Source organism: Leptodactylus fuscus, chromosome 5 (genome assembly GCF_031893055.1).
Source record: "Leptodactylus fuscus isolate aLepFus1 chromosome 5, aLepFus1.hap2, whole genome shotgun sequence".
NCBI lineage: Eukaryota > Metazoa > Chordata > Amphibia > Anura > Leptodactylidae > Leptodactylus > Leptodactylus fuscus.
In genome coordinates this window covers 116447229-116470582 of record NC_134269.1, presented here as the reverse complement: position 1 = coordinate 116470582, position 23354 = coordinate 116447229, and the positions used below count along the sequence as shown (strand labels likewise).

General features: G+C 41.3%; 1 protein-coding gene across 1 annotated transcript in view; it reads left to right on the top strand.

Annotated features, from left to right (window-relative positions):
- Nucleotides 1-250: 250 nt before the first annotated feature.
- Nucleotides 251-23354, top strand: part of SLC26A5 (solute carrier family 26 member 5) — a 47903-nt gene continuing 24799 nt past the window's right edge. The window contains exons 1-7 of the mRNA XM_075274105.1: nt 251-382; nt 8330-8511; nt 11522-11661; nt 13945-14055; nt 16765-16949; nt 22156-22320; nt 22651-22803. Of these exons, the coding sequence (XP_075130206.1) occupies nt 8357-8511; nt 11522-11661; nt 13945-14055; nt 16765-16949; nt 22156-22320; nt 22651-22803 (909 nt within the window). The 5' untranslated portion in view covers nt 251-382; nt 8330-8356. The remainder of the gene's footprint in view (nt 383-8329; nt 8512-11521; nt 11662-13944; nt 14056-16764; nt 16950-22155; nt 22321-22650; nt 22804-23354) is intronic.

The window sequence follows — 23354 nt, the reverse complement described above, 5'->3', positions numbered from 1 at the left end:
AATGACACAGCTACACACGTCCTACCATGTACAAATCACACTGGAGACGAGGGCGGGACCTGTAGATTGCTCCCAGGGTAACCTTTAACTCCACAGCAGTGCATTATGGGTATTGATGTTCGTATGCCGGGGTTGCACTGTATGTGTTACTACCAGAGGACTACATTACCCTTCAGCCCTCGGGAGGGGGTCTGTTAGTTACACAGGCGTACTGGTGCCCTATCATCAGCCTCTCACATTTCAAGGAGCTGATAGTTGTCCAAGTCACAAGTGAGCCTGCTGCTGTAGCCACTGCCGCTGCTGTTAAATTGTAACTAGTGAGAGACATTAGCAACTACTGTGCTGGCAATTACACGGGGAATCACCTCATCCAGGGACTGAGGTAAGTGACAAGCAGGGACCTCATCTGCTCTATACTATCTACAGGGAAGTCAGATGTGACATTAGTCACTGCCACTGTATGTGAGGTAGAAGTATCTGTCTTATGTATGGAAATGTCTGTCAGGATGGAGGGGATGAGACCACTGAGAGCAGCCATATCCTGTCACATATGTTCCATGATGATTCCCATGTCTTTATAAGGTATTATCAACCATGATGGAAGAACATGACAATGTGCCCTCTATAATGACTGGATCAGGACATCTGCCACCATTGTCACATATCATATACAGTATACACATGCAGCCTCCATGTTGGTGCCTTACGCCATTAGTGCTCTTGCACTTTGTGCTCCTCATAGATAAACTTTGTCACAATAATTTGGGATGTCTGCTTACAGTGCATTGACCTACAAATGTTCACTATGTTGAAATTGCTCATGTGACCCTTTGGTTTCGGTCACAGCTCTGACCCGCTGCTGTCTTGTGTGCCCTGTACAATGAATGGTTTGCCTAATACAGGTTTAGGCTTGATGATCAGTCTTCCTATAGAGAACAGAAATGGGGCAGTGTGGACTGCAATACATTCTTTTTTTGGCTACCTTTGAAGTTTGTGTTTGCTTGGCACACCCATAGGTCTTATGGGCCAAAAATGTAATCTTATCTGGCATAGAAAATGTTCCTAGACACTAACACTAAGGTGTAGTCCGACTGAATAGTAAATACATAAATATATGTTTTTTAAAATGAAATTCTGTAAACATGTCCAAAAGTAAGAATATACAGTGACACATATGTGAGGCCTGGTTCACATTTGCATTTGGCCATTCTGTTCCCCTCTCCGCATTAAAAATTCGGAGAGAAAAGTCCTGGAAGCAGCACTTTTCTCTCTGCATTTTTTGTACCGGAACCAAGTGGAAACCACACAGATCCCATTATAGTCTCTGGGGTCCGTGGGTTTCCTAAGGTAACTGCTTTTTTTTATGCGGTTTAGATTTCCCTTCAAGCGGACCCCCAAATGGAAACCCATGCGCAGATGTGAACCGTGCCTTAGCCAGGTATCATTGTAACACTAGGTTCATACTAGCAGTCGAGTTTCTGTCATTTAGGTCCACATTGGGACACAAAAAACGGAAACCCTATCCACTTAAAAAGGGGAAACCTGCAGACCCCATAGACTATAATGGGTTTTTACCCAGTTTCTGTTTAAAATGGTGGAGCGAAGAGTCCTGCTTTGTGGGGGACGGAGACTGATACTGAGGCTCAAATGCTAGCGTATCTTACTTGAAAGTCCTTATTTAGGGTCTTATTCACACAAGATGTTATGCTGCAGTTCTCACAGCAGTTTTTCTTGTAGAAAAAATGCCAGCAGCCTGTGTTCGGTTAGTGCATGTGCCTTATCCATAGAAACCCTAACCACTTGTGGATGTCAATGATTGCACAATTAGGGCTCGTTCACACGGGCAGAGAGGGGGCGGATTATGGACAATGGTGGTCTATGGAGACCACTAGCGTTCTTTTTTCCGCTAGCAGCATGTTGCCGCTAGCAGAAAAAAGAAGCGTCATGACCTTTCTTGAGGCGGATTCTGCCTCAGGAGGTCAATAGAAGTGAATGGGAGGCGGAAACCGCGACCAAAAACCGCAATGCGTTTTTTTACGGTCCATTCACTGCCCGGCAGGGAAAAACTACCTGGCGTTTTCTGAAGCGGTTTTTACCAAAAACCGCTCCAGAAAACGCTCCAAAAAACACTTCAAGGTCCAAAAACAACTTCCTAATTAGGAATTTAATTAATAAATTAAATAATTTTTTCCAGACCAAATTTCGCCACATGTAATTCACGTGTGAACTTAGCCTTATAAAGTATGATCGTGCGATGAATGGCAGCCTTGTGCAAGTGGGGTTGCAGTTGCACGTGACTACTACCATGTGACCATGCTCCTTGCATTGTCTGTGACATAGGATAAAAATGAAGCCATGCTGTTGATTTACACATTTTAGGCTGGGTCCACATGAAACTTCCTTGCAGTGGATTAGCCATTGTTGACAATGTACAGTAGCAGCAGAGCGCATGAGATTTAAAAGGAGTGTCTACCATCTCTACCAAGCATGCAGTCAACCCCCCCAAACAAAAAGTAGCACACTAATACTACAGCAATGTGAATTAACCTGCTCTGCAGTTTTTAATTCAAAGTATGTTTAATGAGGGGGTTTTCTGGAGTTGGATAATCATGACCTATGCTTGGTATCATTCCAGAAGTATTTATATGTAGCACATTGCATTTAAATGTGACATTTCATCTGGCATGTCCAGATCTTTGCTTCTTTTAATAGACACTGCTCCACTGATCCAGTGCAGTCTGAATCTTCTCTCTAGTCCCCACCGTTTCCGATCAGTCAGCACAGTTAGGTTAATTGCACATGACTCTGTACGGGCTACTGGCAACTTGAACAGCATGGGCGGCTTGCAGATGTCATCCGTATGCCACCTGTGCACCAGCCTTACTTCCGCAGTCCCATTTATTTAATGTATAGGGGTCACTGCTCCAAAACCGAACAGGAATAGTACCTGTCTTGAGTTTTGTGGCCCATGTACGGAACCATGTAATACATTGAAGTAAATGGGTCATTGTGTACTTACACTTCAAGTGTACAGATACGCATTCTAGCTATGACACATGGCCTAAGCCATGTCCTATTATGGATCCACGCAACACAAAGCCATAACACAATCCTCTATCACAATTGGGGGCTATGAGTGTGAGCTTCGGACTATAATGAATCAGTTTCCAAATTGACAAGAAGATCGATCAAGTGTCCCGAAAAAAAAGAAAAGTGTCTGCTGCTGTCTCCTGTTGAAAACTTTGGGAAGCAGATTCCGGTTGGAATTTGGAACGGATTTTGAGGTGGAATCTGCCTCAAAATTAGCTCAAGATTATTCCACCTTAATGTAGCCTTTAAGGCTGAGGCCCCGCGTTGTGGAAACTCAGCCTAAGGCCGGGGCCCCATGGGAAAGAAACGCTGCGATTTTCCTCGTGGTGGAAATGCCATGGGAAAAATCCCTGCGTTTTACAGTAAGGACAAAGTGGATGGGACTCTAGCGAATTCCAAGGCCACTTTGCGGTGAAAACCTGGGTGCAGACACGCAGTGATTTCCAAAACCGACACGATTTTAGAAATCGCAGCGTGTCAATTATACCTACAGAAACACCGGCAGTTTCCCCATAGGTATAATTGTAACAATTCTGCAAAGGAAATCTCTGCAAACTTTCTGTCTAAAGTACTGCGGGAAGAACTGCGATGGGCTTCTTCCACGGTTTTTCCCGCAGTGCTTTTTTGCTGCGGGATGTCCCATGGAGTCTTAGCCTAAAGGTGTTTTCCCATTTCAGGATTTCAGCTCCCCTCCTGGTTTTCAGATTATTGAAGCACACTTCTTGTGCTTGTTGTAAAGGGTACAGTCATTTCAGGATTTACATACACAGAGAGCAGAATCAAAACTCAACTTTACTAGACTTATTAGGACTCAAGCACTGAATCCTGAGAGAACGTGGGGAGAGAAGAGAATAGAATGTGTTCCTTGGAGCAGGGACTGAGTCACCATTCTGACCTGTAGCAGGTCTGTAATTTAGGCAACCAGTTGGAAATACTCATAAAAGAGATTTTGTTGTGTCTGGCAATCAAAATAAGTAAAATAGCTTAAACCATGTATTGGGTAAAAAGCTTAAGATACAAGTCGGAATACCACTTTAAGGCGAAGGCCCCAAACGCAGCTTTCTTTGTTGCAGATTTTGTTGCAGTTTTTTGAGCCAGAGCCAAGAATGGCTACAAATGGAATTGGTAATATATAGAAAGCTCTTAAACTTCTATCTTCTGCTCAATCTAGTTCTGGCTTTGGATCAAAAAAACGCAACAAAATCTTCAACAAAAAAAGCTGCATTTCCGCCTCGTGGGGCCTCAGCCTCAATGTGTGAACATGGCCATAGATCTGTTCTACTAGGCATGCTTCTCTTGTGAGTGGAATAGGAGAGCAGTAGATAGCATGTGCTATATGGAATAGGTCCTATGGTTGCCACTATTATCTATGTGCTTCATAATACCAGTCCTCTTTCTGGTCTCCAAAAAGGAAAAATATTTCATCATGCTGTTCCTGAAGAGAATTGAAAGGACATGTGTGTGTACACATTAGTGAGCAATAACACCTTAATTACTGGAAACAAGTCACCCTGAGCACACGACTAGCACATGACCAAGCTTCCTCTTCTTTATGAGAATAGTAAAAAGAGTGAATGGCTGTGGCTTACCACATATATAGAGTCTTTTTCTTCGAGGTGCTAAACCCAATCCTCCGGGCTCGGACGGACATCCAATACGAATGTGAAAAGAAGAGGTGGTTTGCGACACTCTTTATCGTCTAAAATTCCAACTTTAATACATCTTCATTAAAATGACAGATTGCACACGACAGAAAAAAGTGATGATGAAAAAATAAACATGGTGAGTGCGTTAAAAAACCGCGGATGACTCAGCTTCCTGTTTGCACACACAGATAGGAGATGATAGCAGGGACGAATGCTGCTGGGAACTTCCTGTGCTGGCTGGAAGCTCATTAGCATATGAGTAAAAACGGTCTTATTCAGAAACCACTGAGGCAATTGACATACTAAAGGGAGGCGTGGAATAGACTTTCTAAAGGCTATGCGAGGATGTGATTAGTTAAAAATGACTTTTCCCAATGATAGAGCCCTTTAAAAGATGGGCAGAATTAAAAGTAAATAATTGTATAATCTACGCACAGTTCCACACCACAAGCCTTCTGATCAAATGCTCTTATTCTGTGGTGTGAATAAGGGCAACAAAAATGACACTGTTCGCTCTGTTTTCAGATGTTTTACATAACATCTGCATGTGAAGCTTGCATAATGTATATTTCCACTTTGTTGCATTGTTCTACTTGCACAACCTATACAAGTTGTGCAAGTTATTCCACAGGAATAACAAAGTCTAATGCTCACAGAAGACTACATACATTTTGAGACAAACTTGAAGAGCTACTGAGAATAAGACCAAGATGGTTAGAAATAATTCAGCAGTGCACAGACCTAAAGATGGAAATCAGGAGGAAAAAATCCCAAGCTTACAAAGGCAGAATGCCTGACACAGACATAAAGAGGAAGTTTGGTCATGTGCTAGTCGTGTGCTCAGGGTGACTTGTTTCCAGTCATTAAGGTGTTATTGCTCATTAATGTGTACACACGCATGGCCTTTCAGTTCTCTTCAGGAACAGCATGATGAAATACACACACTTAAATCTATAATACAAAATCAATGGGGGAATTCCTGTGGGTTTTTTTTTTTTTTTTTTTTTTTTTGCTTTTGTAATTCTCTCTTAGAAGAGCTAATTATTTTTTATCGTTAAATTATTTGAGCTGTAAAAGTAGCCCTGCCAAAATTGCTGAAGAAACCCAAGCCAACTTCTTGCTATGCTCACATAGATGATGGTGATGAAAAATAATTTTTAATCCTAAGGCCTAATGCACATGTCTGTGTGTATTGGCTATGTACAACCACACTGACTCATTCATTTTAAAAGCCCTATATACATGATCATGTATTCTAACGGACCAGTGTATGTGGCGTTAAGCCTGGAGCAAAACTCGGGACAAGTGCTGTCTGTTTTGCAGCCTGAGCTCACTGAGAGGAATGAATGGGACTATGCAACTGTGCACAGAAATGAGCCTTGTCCTTCGGGGATTGAAGCCCACGTTGCTAAAATGATTTGGCATTTTACATTACCTGCAAAGTGGATGGAATTCTGGCTAATCCCACCCACACATTGCAGAAAAAAAAAACCATCATTTTTGTTGGCCATTGTGAATGGGGATAAAAAGACGCTCTCTTTGACCTATTGTCACATCAGTGGCAGGGTTCAATTACAAATATTTTGTAATGCGCTTTTCTCCCTCAGGGTAAGTTCACACAGGGTTTTTGAGACTGATTTTGACGTTGAATCCACCTCAGAATCCGGCTGAAAAAAACGCCTCCCATTGACTTCAATGGGAGCCGTTCACGTCTTTTTTCCGCGAGCCGTTTCTTCCCGCGAGCGGAAAAAAGAAGCGAGCTGCCATATCTGAATAAACCATGGGCATCCGTGGCGCAACACTCCCTCCTGACTAGGCCCATTCATTTGGGCCTAATCCGGAGCGGAATGCTGCGAGTGTCAGAATGGCGCGACAGGCGTTTTTTGGAGCGTATTCTGGCGTCAAAATCTAGTCCAAAAAAACCCTTGTGAACTTACCCTAAGGGACTCATAGCGGAACAGCTTTGTGGAGTAGGCGAGTTAGAAGCTGCCATGCAGGTGCTCATCCCCCAATACCTACAAGGGCCAGTCGTTGTAGAGTTTACCTATCAGTATACTTTTGGCATGTGGGGAGGACATACAAACTCCATGCAGTTGTTGCCCTTGGTCCATTCCAAACCCAGGACTTCAACGCTGCAAGGCATCAGTGCAAACCACTATACTATCTTCAGATCCTGTGTCTTCATTCCAGCAATGACAACAGTGCCTCTCACCCCCAACATGATCACTGAAACCAGTCACTGCTCCTATGTAGTAGTGAAGCTTTTAGAAAGTCTTCTTTTTTTTTTTTTTTTTTTTGGGGGGGGGGGGGGGAGAGCCTTCATACGGAGTTTACGCTCCGCTCATTCTGAACGTAAACTCGTAAAAAACAGATCCCATTGACTTGAATGGGTGCCGGCATACGCACACTCCCCATTGAAATCAATGGGAGGCTTTTTAACCCATTGATTTCAATGTGTAGCGCTCGTGAGCCGGCACACACTGAAGTGAATGGAATCTGTTTTGAGCGCTCACACTCTGACACGTGTATACGTGTCTTAATGCGCAGCGCATTACTCCTTGGTAACGGAGTCTGAATGAGTTTTACGTTCAGAATGAGTGAGCGTAAACTCCGTGTGCAGTCTCCCTTTCTATAAGCAGCATGTGCAGAATTACCAACACTTAAAACACCTTTGCATGCTATCAAGGAGGTTGTAAATGGTTGAGGAATATTATGCCATGTTGAATACATTTGGGCATGCAAATCACTTTGCAATTGCTGTCCAATGACGTCTCAGATATTCTCAATGGAAGCTGAGTCTGGAGATGCTTCAGGTCATGGTATCTCATTTAAGTATATCAGCCTGTTCAAAATAGCAGCTTTCAATCTGGCTTTTAGACAACTCCCACGTCACAGATTGGAGCTAGGTACTTTAAAATCTGATCATTTTCACATCATAGAAACACGTTACTTCCCCTATTTGCTTATCTGTATGGCTTGTCCTTCTCGGTGTTATATATTTCTTCTCCATATGTATTTTTTGTTTGTTTAAGAAAACTACAAATTAATCATCTGTTAAAGAAACTAATTATGTGTGGTTTAAAAACATTTTCCAAAGACTTTTCATAGTTTTTTTGTCTTCTGCAATAAGATACTACACTGCGGTAGTTTAAGCATTTGCAGAAGTTCAGGTTAACTGCCACATCCATATACACAAATAGCAAATAAAAGGCAAAATTCCAGCTCATTGCAACATTTTAGCTCCATACTGGAGTTGAAGTGTTGTGCTTGAAATAAATTCCACCTTTGGACTTGTTGTCACTAGTTTTTGGAGTGCTGCCTCTTGCTTTTGTATGCTGACTTTTTTTTTTTTTTTTTTTTTTTTAATCAAGAATCCGAGGCGTTGCACCCAAGTTTTTTACATGGTGCTGCTATGGACTTTATCAATAGATATGTGTATACAAAATATTAATTATTGCGCTGAGTGATTAATTTGTGGTTACAACAGGTTGTGACATCAGGGCTGGTGATTTTTCTGCTTAGGATACATAGGAGTGATGCTGTTTATATAAATTACAGATTAAATTTGATGTCTTTTCTGCTGTAACCTTCAGATACCTACCAAGGACGTGAAATGTGCTATGGAATTAGCTTCAGGGGAAGATGAATGTCTGTGCCAGAGACAGAAATACTGCGTGGATCGCCCCATATATACCCAGGAATATTTGCAAGAACATTTACATTTGAAGAAGAAAGAGCCAACATCCTTTCTTCATAAAGTAGCACAATCTTGTCGGTAAGAATATTCCACTTTGAGCTTTTTTTTTTTTTTTTTTTTTTTTTTCTCTCTTTACTAACACTTAATTTTACTTACCTTCACCCGAACTTAATCTTAGACAGGAGGCATTATTGACTGTGATGAATCTGTGTTGTATTCATAGCGGTTGTCCAGGGGCATCCAGGGTGGGTGGAAAACAAACAAAAAAAATTGTTGCCTATCCCCAATTCTCTGTTGTACAGTCTCGGTCCCCTTTCTCTCCCATGCTGGGACTCTTTGGAAGCATGGGAGAAAAAGGAACCGGTGGTGTATGTGAGTTAAGTTACTGTTTCCCTTCTTATTAACATAGCGAACATACACTTCTTTATGTCAAAAATACAAACTTGTAGCTGAGAAAATCAATGTTTTATTCTGTATGCAAATTACCTGTTTTTAATGCATCTGGGGTGTGGTTGCAACTGCCATTGCTTATCTATGGTCGCCGCTCAGTGCCAATCCCTAATATAAAGATTGACAGGTCCAGATGTGCAACAGCCACAGACAAACAGTTGATCTGGCAGTGTACACTCATACACACTAACATATGTAGTAACTATACTGTTTCTCAACCTGCTTACTATAACATTGAATTTTTGCAAATCATACTGTCTTCCGTTATATCACATACAATTATGTACTATGTGAAGGAATATTGGTTTCTACAGTTAATCCTCTGTATATGAACGTGATTTATTGTGACATGTTGTACAAGAGTCTTGTGCAATTGTACATCCTTTATTTAATCAACCACTCCTTGTTTGGTACACAGGAAAAAGCCTTATCTGTTTCCTGTAGTGAAGCCTTTATAGATGGATTGGGTATTTTGTGTATTTGTCATACTATTTATTTTGCAGACATTATGCATTTTATTATTACATCTCACGTGGATTGTCTTAAGGGTGGGTTTACAGGGTTTGGGTTAGGCCCTTGTGAAGGAAATGCCTTTATTTGTGAATGGAGTTGCAGAATTAATAGTATAGTTAATATTGTGTTTGTAATTTAAGTGTGCAATAATTAATCTAAAGATGGCAAATGAAAAGGATCATGACTGGCTGCCGTCCAGAATGACCGCCTAATGTAAAAGTTTGAAAACCCGTGGGCCACCTCTGGCACTCATTTGGAACACTCCAACACTCCCCCTTTTCTGAAAGACTGTGAGACTACCTGAGACAGACGCCAAATTTACCCCGCCAGCAGTAGGTCTTCCAGAACATTCTCCTCCTCTGGATACAGCCTCGTGACTCCTGGTAGCACCTCGATCTCATCACACCAGGGCTGTATTGTTTCCATCTCAACAGCACCGCCACGTTTTTATCAAACTCTGTTCCCGTCTTAAATGGCGCAGAGAACAAGAGTTTCAAACATTAACCACTGATATCCACAAGATCCACAGCTAGCAAGATGTCCCCATCCCCTGAGCCCTCAAGACTTCACTTACAACTTTAGCAGCACAATATGAGAGGACTCTAAATAAATTCCCAGGACAGTCCTACTTACACAGCAATAGAGTAGGTTCCTTATCAACGCGTAGAGTTGAACAAATACAGACTAAATTCCACATAGCACATTTGCTTGAGTCACGTGGTAATAAGATCATGGACCTGGGTCTAATAGCTGATCAATTTAAATTGTACTATGAGTCCCTATATAAGCTGAAGGATGACTCTTCCACCCCATAACCTTCTGATGCCGATATTGCTAACTTCGTACAAAACTCTTTACCTATGATCTCTATCTACATTACAATTCCTCTGTAACCCATTTGTTATTCAAGATGTTGTCATAGTCGCTAAATCCCTGAAACTCCACAAGGCCCCCAACCAGATGGCTTCACTAATTATTATTATAAGCAATTTTCTTCAATCCTAGCCACCTATTTAATTCTTTCAATAAAGCTGCAACTGATGGCTGTTGATGGAGACAACTATTATTACACTGCCCAAGCCTGGTAAAGCACCGAATACCCCTTCCAACCTCTGCCTGAATTTGTTACTTTATGGGGATCTCACCTACCAGCTTCCCATCTGTTTACAGGGCCTCCCCAACAGCTTTATTTAAGGGCATAAACCCAGAATTTGTTTTGCTGTTATGACCAAACCCTGCAAACTTGTCGGTATGGATGTTCATGACCTTAAAAAAAATATTATTACTCCACTCTGTTAACTCACTTTGCTCATTGGTGGCATATCCTTTTCGTTGGGTTGAGATTGAAAAGTAGACCACTGGTATAACACTGACTGCTCTTCCATACCCTTTTCCCAACCACCCCTAAAATTTGTGTTTTCCGCTAACTGTGATGGCTTCTAGAACCGCATGGTGGTCTCTTTTACAATCTTATTAGATCGACTGTGCTAAATCCATAGTTTTGCTACCCTTATGATATTTGTATGTTTTTCAACCATCCTTCCCTTTACATAATTGCATCAGCCAGGGTATTTCACTTATTTAACACCTGTTATGTGACAGGGGAGGGGGCGATGCGGTCATTGCAGGATCTTTCTCAATGTTATTGCTTATTTCTAGAAGTACTTGCAGATTAGGGACATTCTGAAGCCTACTTTGATCACAAAGTGTTCTCACTTTACAGCCACTATGAAAATCCCAAAGTTATCTCCGTTATTTACTGAGGATTGTTAGGCGGGATCTCTGACTATAAGCCAGGACACATTCTGAGATGGGAGTTCTCATTGCAAAACTGGTATAGAGGGTTGTTGCTGGTCTCAAAAATATCAAAGAGTGTCAAGTATTGGGAGGTAGCCCAGAAGCTGTACCAGCGGATCAGGTACCATGCAGAGGGGTTCTTTACCTGCTCCGCACGTGCATTTCCCCCATTACAGACCAAAACACAAACACTCTCCTTAGCAGCTAACACATCAGTGAGTGCCATAGATCCTCTTGGGGTGTCTGAAAAGGGTAACAAAAAACTTTGCAGAGTTTTATGTACTGAGTATGGAATTTTATACTATTTAACATATGTTTTTTGTTACAGATGTACTGCCAAAAAAGCTAAATCTCAGCTATACAGCTTTCTTCCAATTTTGAAATGGCTACCACGTTATCCAGCAAAGGAGTACCTTATAGGAGACATAATATCAGGACTGAGTACAGGAGTCATGCAGTTACCTCAAGGTCAGTACTGCATATATTTGTTACATTGAGCAGCAATAAATCACTTTATTTATGGGCAGCATGGTGGCTCAGTGGTTAGCACTGTTGCCTTGCAATCCTGGAGTCCTAGGTTTGATACCATATCTGCGTGGAGTTTGTATGATCACCTAGTGTTTGCGCGGTTACCTCTGGGTACTCTGATTTCGGCTCACACCACAAAGACCTACTCAGGGTATTTAGATTGTGAGGCCTACTTGGGACAGTGTTGACAGTATCTGCAAAGCTCTGAGGAATATGATGGCGCTATATATGTAACCAAAATAAATAAATAATTGAGCAGAAGAGCTATGAAGAGGATGCAGAAGGTTGACCATACACCTTACTTAGCTGTAGGTCTAACACCAACAGGTATTCATCACAGCCCCTTCTGAAAGCCCCTGCATACCTATACTTGTGAATAAAAATTAAAATTGTTGTTGAATTGGTTTCTCATAAGTGACTGAATCATTTAGATTCAGACTCTGTGGAATAATGTATAACATAGTTAGGCTAGATTTACATCTGTGTCAGTCACAGTGTCTGCCTGAAATCATTTGATGAATAAGTCCTGTTCACACAACTTTTTTGTCCACCCACTACAGTTAACAAAAAACATTGCACATATGTATACACTATTGCAGCTGTCCACCTGTCCGTTGAGAGATTTATATGTTGTCTAACCAAGGAGACCAGATGGCTAGGTACTTAGGTCGGTTCCTACGAGACCAGCTCAGCATTTCCTCAAAGCTGGCAATCTGATTCACCTTGTTGACACACTGTTCAATTGAAGGAGGTTGAGATTGATGCCACAGAAGGTGAATTAAGGATTTAGCAGTGGTCAGCAGGTGGTTAATTAGCATTTGATGCATTTTGGCTGGTCCTGGAATTGGGAGGCAAAGAGTTATGTAGCTGGGTCTATGATGAAGTCTGGAAAACCAAGTTTCTATATCCAAACTTCGATCTGGGCCCAGTATGAGGACAGTAAGGGACATTGCCACCATAAATGTAACAAAGAGCCAACTGCCAAGTCACATCTCCAGCAAGCAGCTGAGTCACTTGAGCTTATGATTGTATAACCGTTCTGGGGAATGGTACCATCTGGAAAGTAACTCGAAGTGACTCTCATGAAGCTGGACACAACTGTACACTTCATGAGCTCTTGACATGACCACCTTAAGAGATTGTGAATCAAGAGAGATGCCCAAGTCCAATTCCCAGCTAAGTAGAAAGAATGGTTTTGTCGTAGATGCGGGGCGTATGTAGAGATGAAGTATAGAGGACATCCTGCACATCTTTCTTTCTGCCACAAGGAACAATTTCTCAAATTCCATATGCTGTCTATGCCAGGCTGTGTCCTCAAATTTCTGTAAACATGTCGAATAATGGTTAAGATGCAAAAAAGTCGGTGGGTTATGGTGGTGGATAAACGGTGGAGTCCCTCAGAGAGTCTGCCACTGGGAATATCCCATCTGTACTGAAGGCACTTAGAGTCGTTTGCAGGAGAGGTTTCCAGAAATCTGCGATAGGAGGCTGTATCTTTTCGAGAAGAAGTGGGAGGAGGCCCATCGGTAAGCATAGAAATGGAAGGGGGGCTAGTGTAGGTTGCCATTTACTCCAGGTTGCAAAAACTTCTCCTAATAGGATATCCGACTGTTCTGCAAGCCACAGGTCGCGAGTAAGCCTTTTTCCATAACTTGCCTTAACTAACCTCTTCAGGGAAGTGTCAAGAGAGGGCATTGTGAGATCAAGCCAAATCTGAAGTTGGAGAGTTTCATAATAATGGTTTACATAAGGTAGGCTGATGCCCCCTTCAGTCTTCTGCCTTGACAGGGCAGAGTAAGCCAATCGAGGTCTTCTGCCCCTCCAAAGGAATTTCAAGAACAGGAACCAGACCAACCTAAAAAAGTAGGAAGGCAGTGGAACTGGTAACATACGGATTACATTAGTAATTTTCGGCATGAATAAGGTTTTTTCGGCCAAACCATGAGATGCACACTATCTCATTATTTTTTCAGTAGCCTTTCCACTTCTAGCAGCAATTCAGCCTAATGAAGGGAGTAGACCTGGTGTAAGGAGCTGGGCGTTATCACGCCATGGTATTTAATATGCGAATAGGAGTTTTGGATCATAATTCTATGTAAAGTCTAGGAAAGGTGCAATTTGATTAATGCCAGGGCTGACTTTTTTGAGGAATGGTTGTGCAAATGGCACAAACTTATTCACTGGAGGTGAATATTATTTAAACCTTGTTTCTTTATATTTCAGGTTTAGCGTATGCCTTGCTGGCAGCAGTTCCACCTGTGTTTGGATTATATTCTTCATTTTATCCGGTGTTCCTGTATACTTTCTTTGGTACATCCAGACATATATCAATAGGTAATGTATATGGTTGTATAATATTTCAGTATTGTGATACAAATGTGAAGAAAGTGTAATTGAATTGCTTGTTCTTCTATTTAGTATTTTTTTAACTATTTATTTTTTTGTATTTTTTATTTTGAGGGGGTTTTATACCAGAAGTTTGATGCACACAGTCTTTCACATTTGATAAGAATGACCTAGATGCCATATGTTTTTCAGAACTATTGCAGACAAACGCTAGAATAAATTGAGTAATGTAGCAAAGCAACAGATTGCAGAATTTATGTTTTTATAAGGTCTTTAGTTGCTACATAATGTACAAACATATGGACAAGTGACCTATAATAATATGGATTTTGTGATACCTAATCAGCAATCTCATGAGGATAATGGCACCTAACAGCTGCCGAGCAGGAAACCATTGACAATACTGGCCAACTACTGGGTTGTAAAATACATCATATCTAGAATTTGCTACTGTTTTATTCACTGTCTTACGATCCTTGCCTCAGTGTTTTTCCTTAAAGGCATTGCCCAGAATAACCCGTTTTTTTTTTTTGTTTGTTTTTTTAAACATATGAGGCCGGTGAACAAAAAAAAAATTACTCGCTTGTCCCCAGTGGTGCAGTGTCTCCCACCGCAATCCAATCCTGCTGCTCTGGTGTCTTGTTTTGTTGGAAGTCCCCGCTGCACCTGAACAGTGAGGCCAAACATCGGCTTAAGTAAAAGAACCAGGATGTGACTCCCAAACGTCACCTGTGTCATTCTGTGTTCTTTCCTTTCCAGTGGTCACATGTGGCGGGAACCACCAAAACAAGTCACCCTAGCATGACCGGCCTCATATAAAAAAAAATGGGTTAGGTTATCTAGGACATCCTCTTTAACAACTGAGCAACAATGTGTAAATATCTAGTTTTGTGTGTGTGTGTGTGTGTGTGTGTGTGTATGTGTGTGGATATATATTTATCTAGAACCTATTCTGTAATGTAATTTCTCATATACCTCTTGTCTCTTACTCCTACATAAATTACAGATGATGGGTGACCTCTTGAAATGGTAGCCATTTCAGTGAGTGTTTGTCACCTAGGTTTGTACAGACCATGAATGGAATTTAATTTATCTCCTTGTGTCTTATACCTCGTTCACATCTGTGTTTGGTAATTCGTTCGGGGAGTCCGCATTGGAACTCTCAAACGGACTACCGAACGCACTGGCAAGCGGTGTGCAGTGAAAGCGCACGGACCCATAGACTATAATGGGGTCCGTGTGCTTTCCACGCGCTGCCCACACGAATTATGCGGACATGAAAGAAGATCACAAAGTACTTTTCTGTCCGCTTGTTTTGTGCGGACACTTCGCTGAGAGCGCACGGACCCCATTATAGTCTATGGGGTCCAGGTTCTTTCACTGCACACCACTTGCCAATGCGCTTGGTATTCTGTTCGGGGTGGGGATCCCCATGTGGACTCCCCGAACGGATTACCAAACCAAGATGTCAACTAACCCTTACTGCTATTTATGTGCTTTGAATAAAGAGAGGAGAGTAATCTGCTGCCATCCTGACCATTTACGTTCTCAACTTCACATAACCAGGAAACTATAAATGTTCCTCCCTAACTTCAGTCAGGTGCTGCATCCCGAATATTATGGCTTCACCACTGACCGTAGTGTCATTTTACAAAGTCGTATTCTTTAAAACGATACTAGAACCAAAGCGCCGGCCTTGATATGTTAGCCATTGTGTGTGCTTAAAGGGGTATTCCCACGTCGCATACTCACCTGGTTTCCCTGCTGGAAAATCTTCTTTCTTCCTGCTTTGTTGCATCATTGGTGGGTGGGGTTACATATGCAAAGCCAGCGGCCTTCTGTGACGCTGGCTCTGCGTGCGCGCTCCCGTACGGCATTGTGAAGACCAGTCGGTTCCCCGGCCTTCACAATGCCAATACAGACCCGGCATCCGCTGTAATAGAAAGGCGGATGCCGAGAAGGGTTAGACGCTGGCACATTGCTACGTTCCTGCCCTGCATGAAGCCAGCAGCGGCAGGAGCGATGCTGCTATTCCGCTCCTCGGCCCCCCCCCCCCCCTTCCCGCAGAATAGCAGCATCGCTCCTGCTGCTGCTGGCTTCATGCAGGAACGTAGCGATGTGCCGGCGTCTAACCCTTCCCGGCATCCGCCTTTCTATTACAGCGGATGCCGGGTCTGTATTGGCGGCCCCTTCCCCCCAATTTAAAGTACCCCTCGGGGCCGTCTATGACCAGCCGTAATGGTAATATACAGAAAGTCCCATAGACGGCAATACAGTTGTATTGACGTCTATGGGAATTGCAATCAAATGACTGCAGGTTCAAGCCCCCTAGTGGGGGGGACTAATAAAATAGAGAGACACAGGCAGGCTCCCGAGAACTTAGCCCCTCCTCCCTCCCCCCTCACAGCAGGCAGCTACATCACTGGACTTTTGACCAGATAAGTCAAGGGATGTGTAAACAATAATTGAATATAGTAAGATAGTGGACAAACAAAGCAGTTTTGCTGAAGCAATGTATTTAGAAAAAGTCTTACATTCACATTAACAAGCAGTATAGATAGGATCCTTGTGATGGGACAACACCTTTAAAGTCTCAGCCTCTTACATTCAACTCAATTTATTAAATGTTGTATTGGTTACTTTATTTCTTAACAAATGGATACAAGTTTCTGAAAATAATACCATGCTGCATTACAGGTACATTTGCTGTTATCAGTCTGATGATTGGTGGGGTGGCGATTCGTATGGCGCCAGATGAAAGGTTTGACATAGTGGCTGCCAATAACACCAACAGCACAGACTTCTTACAGAAGATTGAAGCAAGGGATGCAATGCGAGTGAGAGTAGCTGTGGCAATCACTTTACTATCTGGTCTAATTCAGGTACTCTTTTCTGCTTCTGTATTTCATCTACCTGCTATATCCAGCACTTAGATGTATATTTAGAGAATGACATAGTAATATATTTTCAGATCAGCACTGTCCTTTCTATCCTGTGATAGCAATTTGGCCATGAGCATAAATGTATAAAATAAATGGCTCTTGCCACTATTATGTATATTAAATACAAAACTTCCACTTGAATCAACCAATTATTGAACTGTGTTCTCCAAAAAATGGCATAAAATGTAACTTTTATTAATATATTATTAAAATGTTAACCCCGGGTATCAAAAAAATAAACTAAATGAACTCACTACATACCCTACACTCTATTGAGTTAGAATTACTGGGTATTAATCCTACGGGGTGAAAACTGTTGTCTTATTTATTTTTCCCGCTTGTTCACCCAGAAAAAAAAAAAAGAGTAATCTTCAATATTTCAAGATGTATCTAACCCCTTATACCAAAGGTGATAGGGTATATGTTTAACTAAACTGGAAGAGATAATATATTCCCAAATTTAGCAACCAATAGACTAATGACTAATGACTCTGGATGTCCTGAATGAATCACACTCTCCGATCATGAACGGTGAGCTAGTAGCGTCACCGTCACCATAACAACCGAGCCTCGCGCTTGCAATCCAATCAGAGGGTGGGAGTGGCTCTCGCGGGAATTCCGGGAGACACGCCCCCACTCTGGATCGATGCGTGCGAAAGGCCGGGTGAGTAGACCCTGATGTCCCGGGTATAAAGGGATATACAATGCCGTTATGCCTTCAGCTTTCATCATTGTACCTGTGCCTACCATCAAGGCACGGGGAACGGTGGTTTTAACTGCCCATCTTAAATATTTAGGAAGTGAACTATTATGCTCGTAAAAAACATATGAGGGTGCCGTGTCCTGTGAGAGTACATTGGGAGGCGCGGTATACCTGTATGTCTGTAGACGAAACAGTGGGTCTGCGGACTCTAGTAGTCATGTAGTCTCCTGATGAACTCCTTAGTAGAGGAGAGAAACGCGTTGAGACGAGACTGTTACATGTGAATGGAGACCTAGGGATTTATTCTTTTATAGGACCTCCGTTAGCAACTACTATCAGCTATTACATTGACTAAATATTTAATTGGAGGAATGGGTTTACAAAGGAGTATGGGCTGCTAATTTAGCCATACTAAAGTCCATTTCTACCATATATGGACAGCATTGTATTTATATTGTCCTTCTTTTAGATATCAGTAAAGACATTAGTCTATTGGTTGTTAAATTTGGGAATATATTTTCTCTTCCAGTTTAGTTAAACATATACCCTATCACCTTTGGTATAAGGGGTTAGATACATCTTGAAATATTGAAGATTACTCTTTTTTTTTTTTTCTGGGTGAACAAGCGGGAAAAATAAATAAGACAACAGTTTTCACCCCGTAGGATTAATACCCAGTAATTCTAACTCAATAGAGTGTAGGGTATGTAGTGAGTTCATTTAGTTTATTTTTTTGATACCCGGGGTTAACATTTTAATAATATATTAATAAAAGTTACATTTTATGCCATTTTTTGGAGAACACAGTATATTAAATACACAATGTTTCAATAACAACGGAAGAGAAATAAGATTCTACTTCTTGCGATTTATAACCTTCACCCTGTACTACTTTCTTTATTGCAGCATTTAGTTCTGGCCATATTCTGAGTATTTTATTTCTCCATTATAAATGTCCTTACTTCCATTATACAGGTTTTATTTTCCAAGCTTATCCTTTTCACTGTCAAGTGCATGTGTAATGTATCCTGATTAGCACAACCAACTTGTCACATCATATTAAAGTTCAAAATTGTACCTTTAAAATATTAGGATCAAATCTCCTAGATAAAGTATTCAGGGCATAGCACTTGTTTGCCAGTGAGTAGGAGGAAAAGTTACTTCTTGCTGTCTAAGGCTACATTCACACTACCAGTTTTAAAGGGGCTCTATCACTGGGAAAAGTCATTTTTAACTAATCACATGCTTGCATAGGCTTTAGAAATGCTATTCCACACCTACCTTTAGTATGTAAATTGCCTCAGTGGTTTCTGAATAAGTCCGTTTTTATTAATATGCTAATGAACTTCCAGCCAGCTCAGGAAGTTCCCAGCAGCCTCCTCTCTCCTATTATCTCCTATGTGTGTGAGGCAAACAGGAAGCTGAGTCATCACCATCATCAGCAGCCTCCCATAGGAAACAACAGGGAGAGGAGTGCACAATGTATCGTGCACCAGTCTAATTAGCATATGAATAAAAACGGACTTATTCAGAAACCATTGAGGCAATCTACATACTAAAGCTAGGTGTGGAATAGACTTTCTAAAGGCTATGCAAGGATGTGATTAGTTAAAAATTACATTTCCTAGTGACAGAGCCCCTTTAATGTCCGTTGCTTTAATAATATAGAAGAAAGATTCTTTCCTTTTTAGTCATTCCTTATTGTTATATTGGCCCGCCTTAGCAGCTTTAATAAGCTATAAAAAATTGTTGTTTTTAGCGTTCTTATATCAGGCAGTAACTCTATTATATTATTTCTTCAATTAGTGAAACGTCTATCCTCTGCGCTATTTTCAGTTTTTGTCGGGCAGGAGAGCTTCGCTGCTCACTGTCTTCCGTCAGCAAAGGAAAAAGCATGACTGAAAAAAGCTTCTGTCATATTTTTTTTACATTGGGGTATATGCAGATGGACACCCAATGGAGGGACCTTGTCTGCATCTGTCATTTAATGTCCATTGCTGTCATCCTGTGACAGTTGAAAGTAAAAGACATTACATAACAGTAGTTTGAACCTATTGCAAGTAAGCAGAGGAGCCCAAAAATTATTATTATTGTTTATTTATATAGCACCATTAATTCCATGGTGCTTTACATTTGGGGGTTACATACAATACACAAAATATACAGGTAGATATAATACTAACAATGACCGACTGGCACAGTGGGGTAGAGGGCCCTGCCCGTGAGGGCGTACAATCTATAGGGGAAGGGGGTAGAGACAGAGGGAGATTACCTTAGGAAGAAAGTTCACAGCCTGTTACCGTTACTGACATATAAACTTCTCTCTTGTTGTGTCTGTCACCTACCAGTTGTGGCTGGTCATGTGCCACTGTGCGTGGCCAGGACAACTGTGTATTCCTCAACTACTGGTTGTAGTGGTATCTGCATCACAGAGATTAACTGATGTCAATGTGTCCGTTTTTTGTTTTTTTTTAACTGATCCATTTAATGGATCAATTTAAAAAAACCGAACACACTAGCATCAGTTAGTGTCCGGTTTTTTATACTGTCCGTTTTTTTTTGTTTTTTTTTTCAGTTTCTGCTTTTTGAGCATGCGCAGAAAAAAACAGACACAAAATAACGGACAGTAACTGATAGCTATCAGTTAGGAAGCGTTCACACTACCGTCAGTGTCCGCTGCTAATGTCCGTTCAAAATCTTGTGCGGACATTAGCAGCGGACACTAGCTGTGTCCGTTAAATTTTTCATTTATTTAAATGGAGATTGGGTGCGTTCTTTTACAGTCCGTGTCTGTCCTTAACTGTCCGTTCCCAAAGATGTCCGACTTTTCAAGCGGACAGCAAAACCCGACATGTAGGTTTTTGCTGTCCGCTTGAAAAGTCTGACATCTCTGAGAACAGACAGTTAAGGACAGACACGGACTGTAAAAGAACGCACCCGATGTCCATTTAAATAAATGCAAAATGTCACGGACACAACTAGTGTCCGCTGCTAATGTCCGCACAAGATTTTGAACGGACATTAGCAGCGGTCACTACCTGTTGGACACTGATGGTAGTGTGAACGCTCTCTTACTGAGGGCAGGTTCACATCTGCTCCCCGGTCTCCACTTTCCGTATTCTGCCCAAGAAACTGGACAGGAGATGGAAAACGGTAGTCACTTTTCAAACCCATTCATTTGAATGGGTTTGCGAAGTGTCCGCCCGTGAGCGTTTTATGGTCTCTGTGGTGACATGCAGGACTTTGTGTCCGGTTAAATAAAATGGTTTCGCCATGGAGACCACAAAACGATCACAGGCGCTCACGGGCGGACACTGACTGCCGGGTTTCCGTCTCCTGTCGGCAGAAGATGGAAACCTGAAAGTGGAGACTGGGGAGCAGATGTGAACCCGCCCTCACCGTTATAAGTCTGTTACCAATAGACTTCAATGTTAAAAAAATAACAGACACTTTCCATCCATTTTTTCTAACGGACAAAAAAGTCCTGCATGTAGGATTTTTTATCCGCAGGAAAAAAACGGAGTACTGACAGACTGGGTGTAAACGGACACAAACAGACACTAACGGACACAAGATAAAATCCCATTGAAATGAATGGAAGTTTTAACAGATTTCTGACTGTTCAGCTAGTATCCATTGTCAAAATCTTGTAACGGACAATAGCTACGGACACTGACGGTCACCAATGGTAGTGTGAAAGCCCCTAAGTTTATACCACCAATTAGTTGACTGACTTTGTGCCTAAATTGTAACCCACAGCTTTGTGATGAATAATGCTATATTTAAGTCCATTTCCCACACATCAGGATGGGTTGGGATGGGTACTACTGGTCATTTTATGACCTTGTTTTTTAGTATTCTATATACTTATACTATACTATGTTTTTCCTTTAAGTCCCTCTCCAACAAAGGCTTTCCCACTTACAGAGATTGTCAGAAAAAAGTGATATCAAACATGGTGCTCTAAAATGTGGTGCATTTTTATGTCACATTCGGCTCATAATAATAGTAAATATGCCCTAGTGGGTCTTAGATTTGCAGCTTTGTATAAAACCTAGCTTAAACTTGCCATGAAATCAGTGTATGTGGGGTGATTTTGTTACAGCAAAGGCAGAATTACCAGTAACCAGGTCAGTGAGGAAAAAAGGAGACTCCGTACCCATTCAGATGAATGTCTGTCAGTAAATACTTTGATTTCTTGAGTCTTCCAGCATGGAAGCCATTTTCAGAGAGGGCAGCTCTTTGTATTGCCTCATAGATGGGTTTCCCTAGTATGGGATCCCCTCTGACATTAAGTACTCATGAAAGGACCCCTTTAGGCATTTGATGGTATCCTACTACTTATAATGGGGAAAAGATAAGTTTGCAGAATTGCAGAATTAACTGTAAAAATAACATGTACCCATACAGGACATGTACTAACCTGTTGTATTTTGTTACAAGCTGTGCCTAGGCATACTTAGATTTGGCTTTGTGGCCATCTACCTGACTGAACCTTTGGTACGAGGATTCACAACAGCAGCAGCAGTTCATGTCTTCGTGTCTCAGCTGAAATACCTCTTGGGCATTAAAACAAATAGATCCAGTGGACCTCTGTCAGTCATATATGTAAGTGGTATTTTATTCTGTACTATGGTATGCTATAGTATTATTATTTTCTGCAATAAACAGATGCAATCCATGATGTTGAAATACATTGTAGCTTGCTGGGTATAAACCAAATCTTCTAAGTATATTTAGCGTTCATATTAGTGCTGACCATATGATATTAGGAAAGTTTATAATACTTAATAGAAGAAACTTTAAATATATATATATGTGTGTATATATATATATATATATATATATATATATATATATATATATATATATATATATATATATATATATATATATATATATTGTATGTAAATAACATTTACCTGCTCTTTGTTTCAGAGTTTTATTGCAGTATTGTCCAACATCACAGCAACCAATATTGCCACCCTAATTATCGGAATTATCTCTATGGTATTACTGCTTGGTGCTAAGGAAATTAATGACAGATTTAAAAAGAAATTGCCAGTTCCGATTCCCATGGAGATCATAGTTGTGAGTATTGTCAATTATGAAGTATTAGTATAAAAGTGCTTCTCTGAGGTAGACTAATGTACGTGAAACCAAAATATGATCTAAGTTTGTAATGTATGCTTAAAGGGGTATTCCCATGTTGCATACTCATCAGTCTTTACTGCTGTAAAATCTTCTTTCTTCCTGGTTTCTTGCATCATTTGGTGGCCGGGGGTTTCACATGTAACCTGCCGTTTAGCTCCGCCCCCAATGTCACGTGTAGCTCCGCCCACCCATATTGGACTATGAAGTACAGGCAGCAGCAACTCCATTCTGTGTTACATACAGAGACTGCCTGTCTCTGCCATAATGAACACAACTGAATTAGCTAGCCTGATAACTGGGAGAACAGAAGAAATGAAAGCAGCTCCTCTCCCCTATCTGCTAACAGGAAGCTAAGTCAGATGGTATAGACACAGGAATAGCTAGATACACAGGCTGGCTCCTGTGCACTTAGCCCCTCCTCCTTCCCCCCTGAGAGCAGGCAGATACATCACTTGACTTTGGAGCAGATAAGTCAAGGGTGTGTCAAC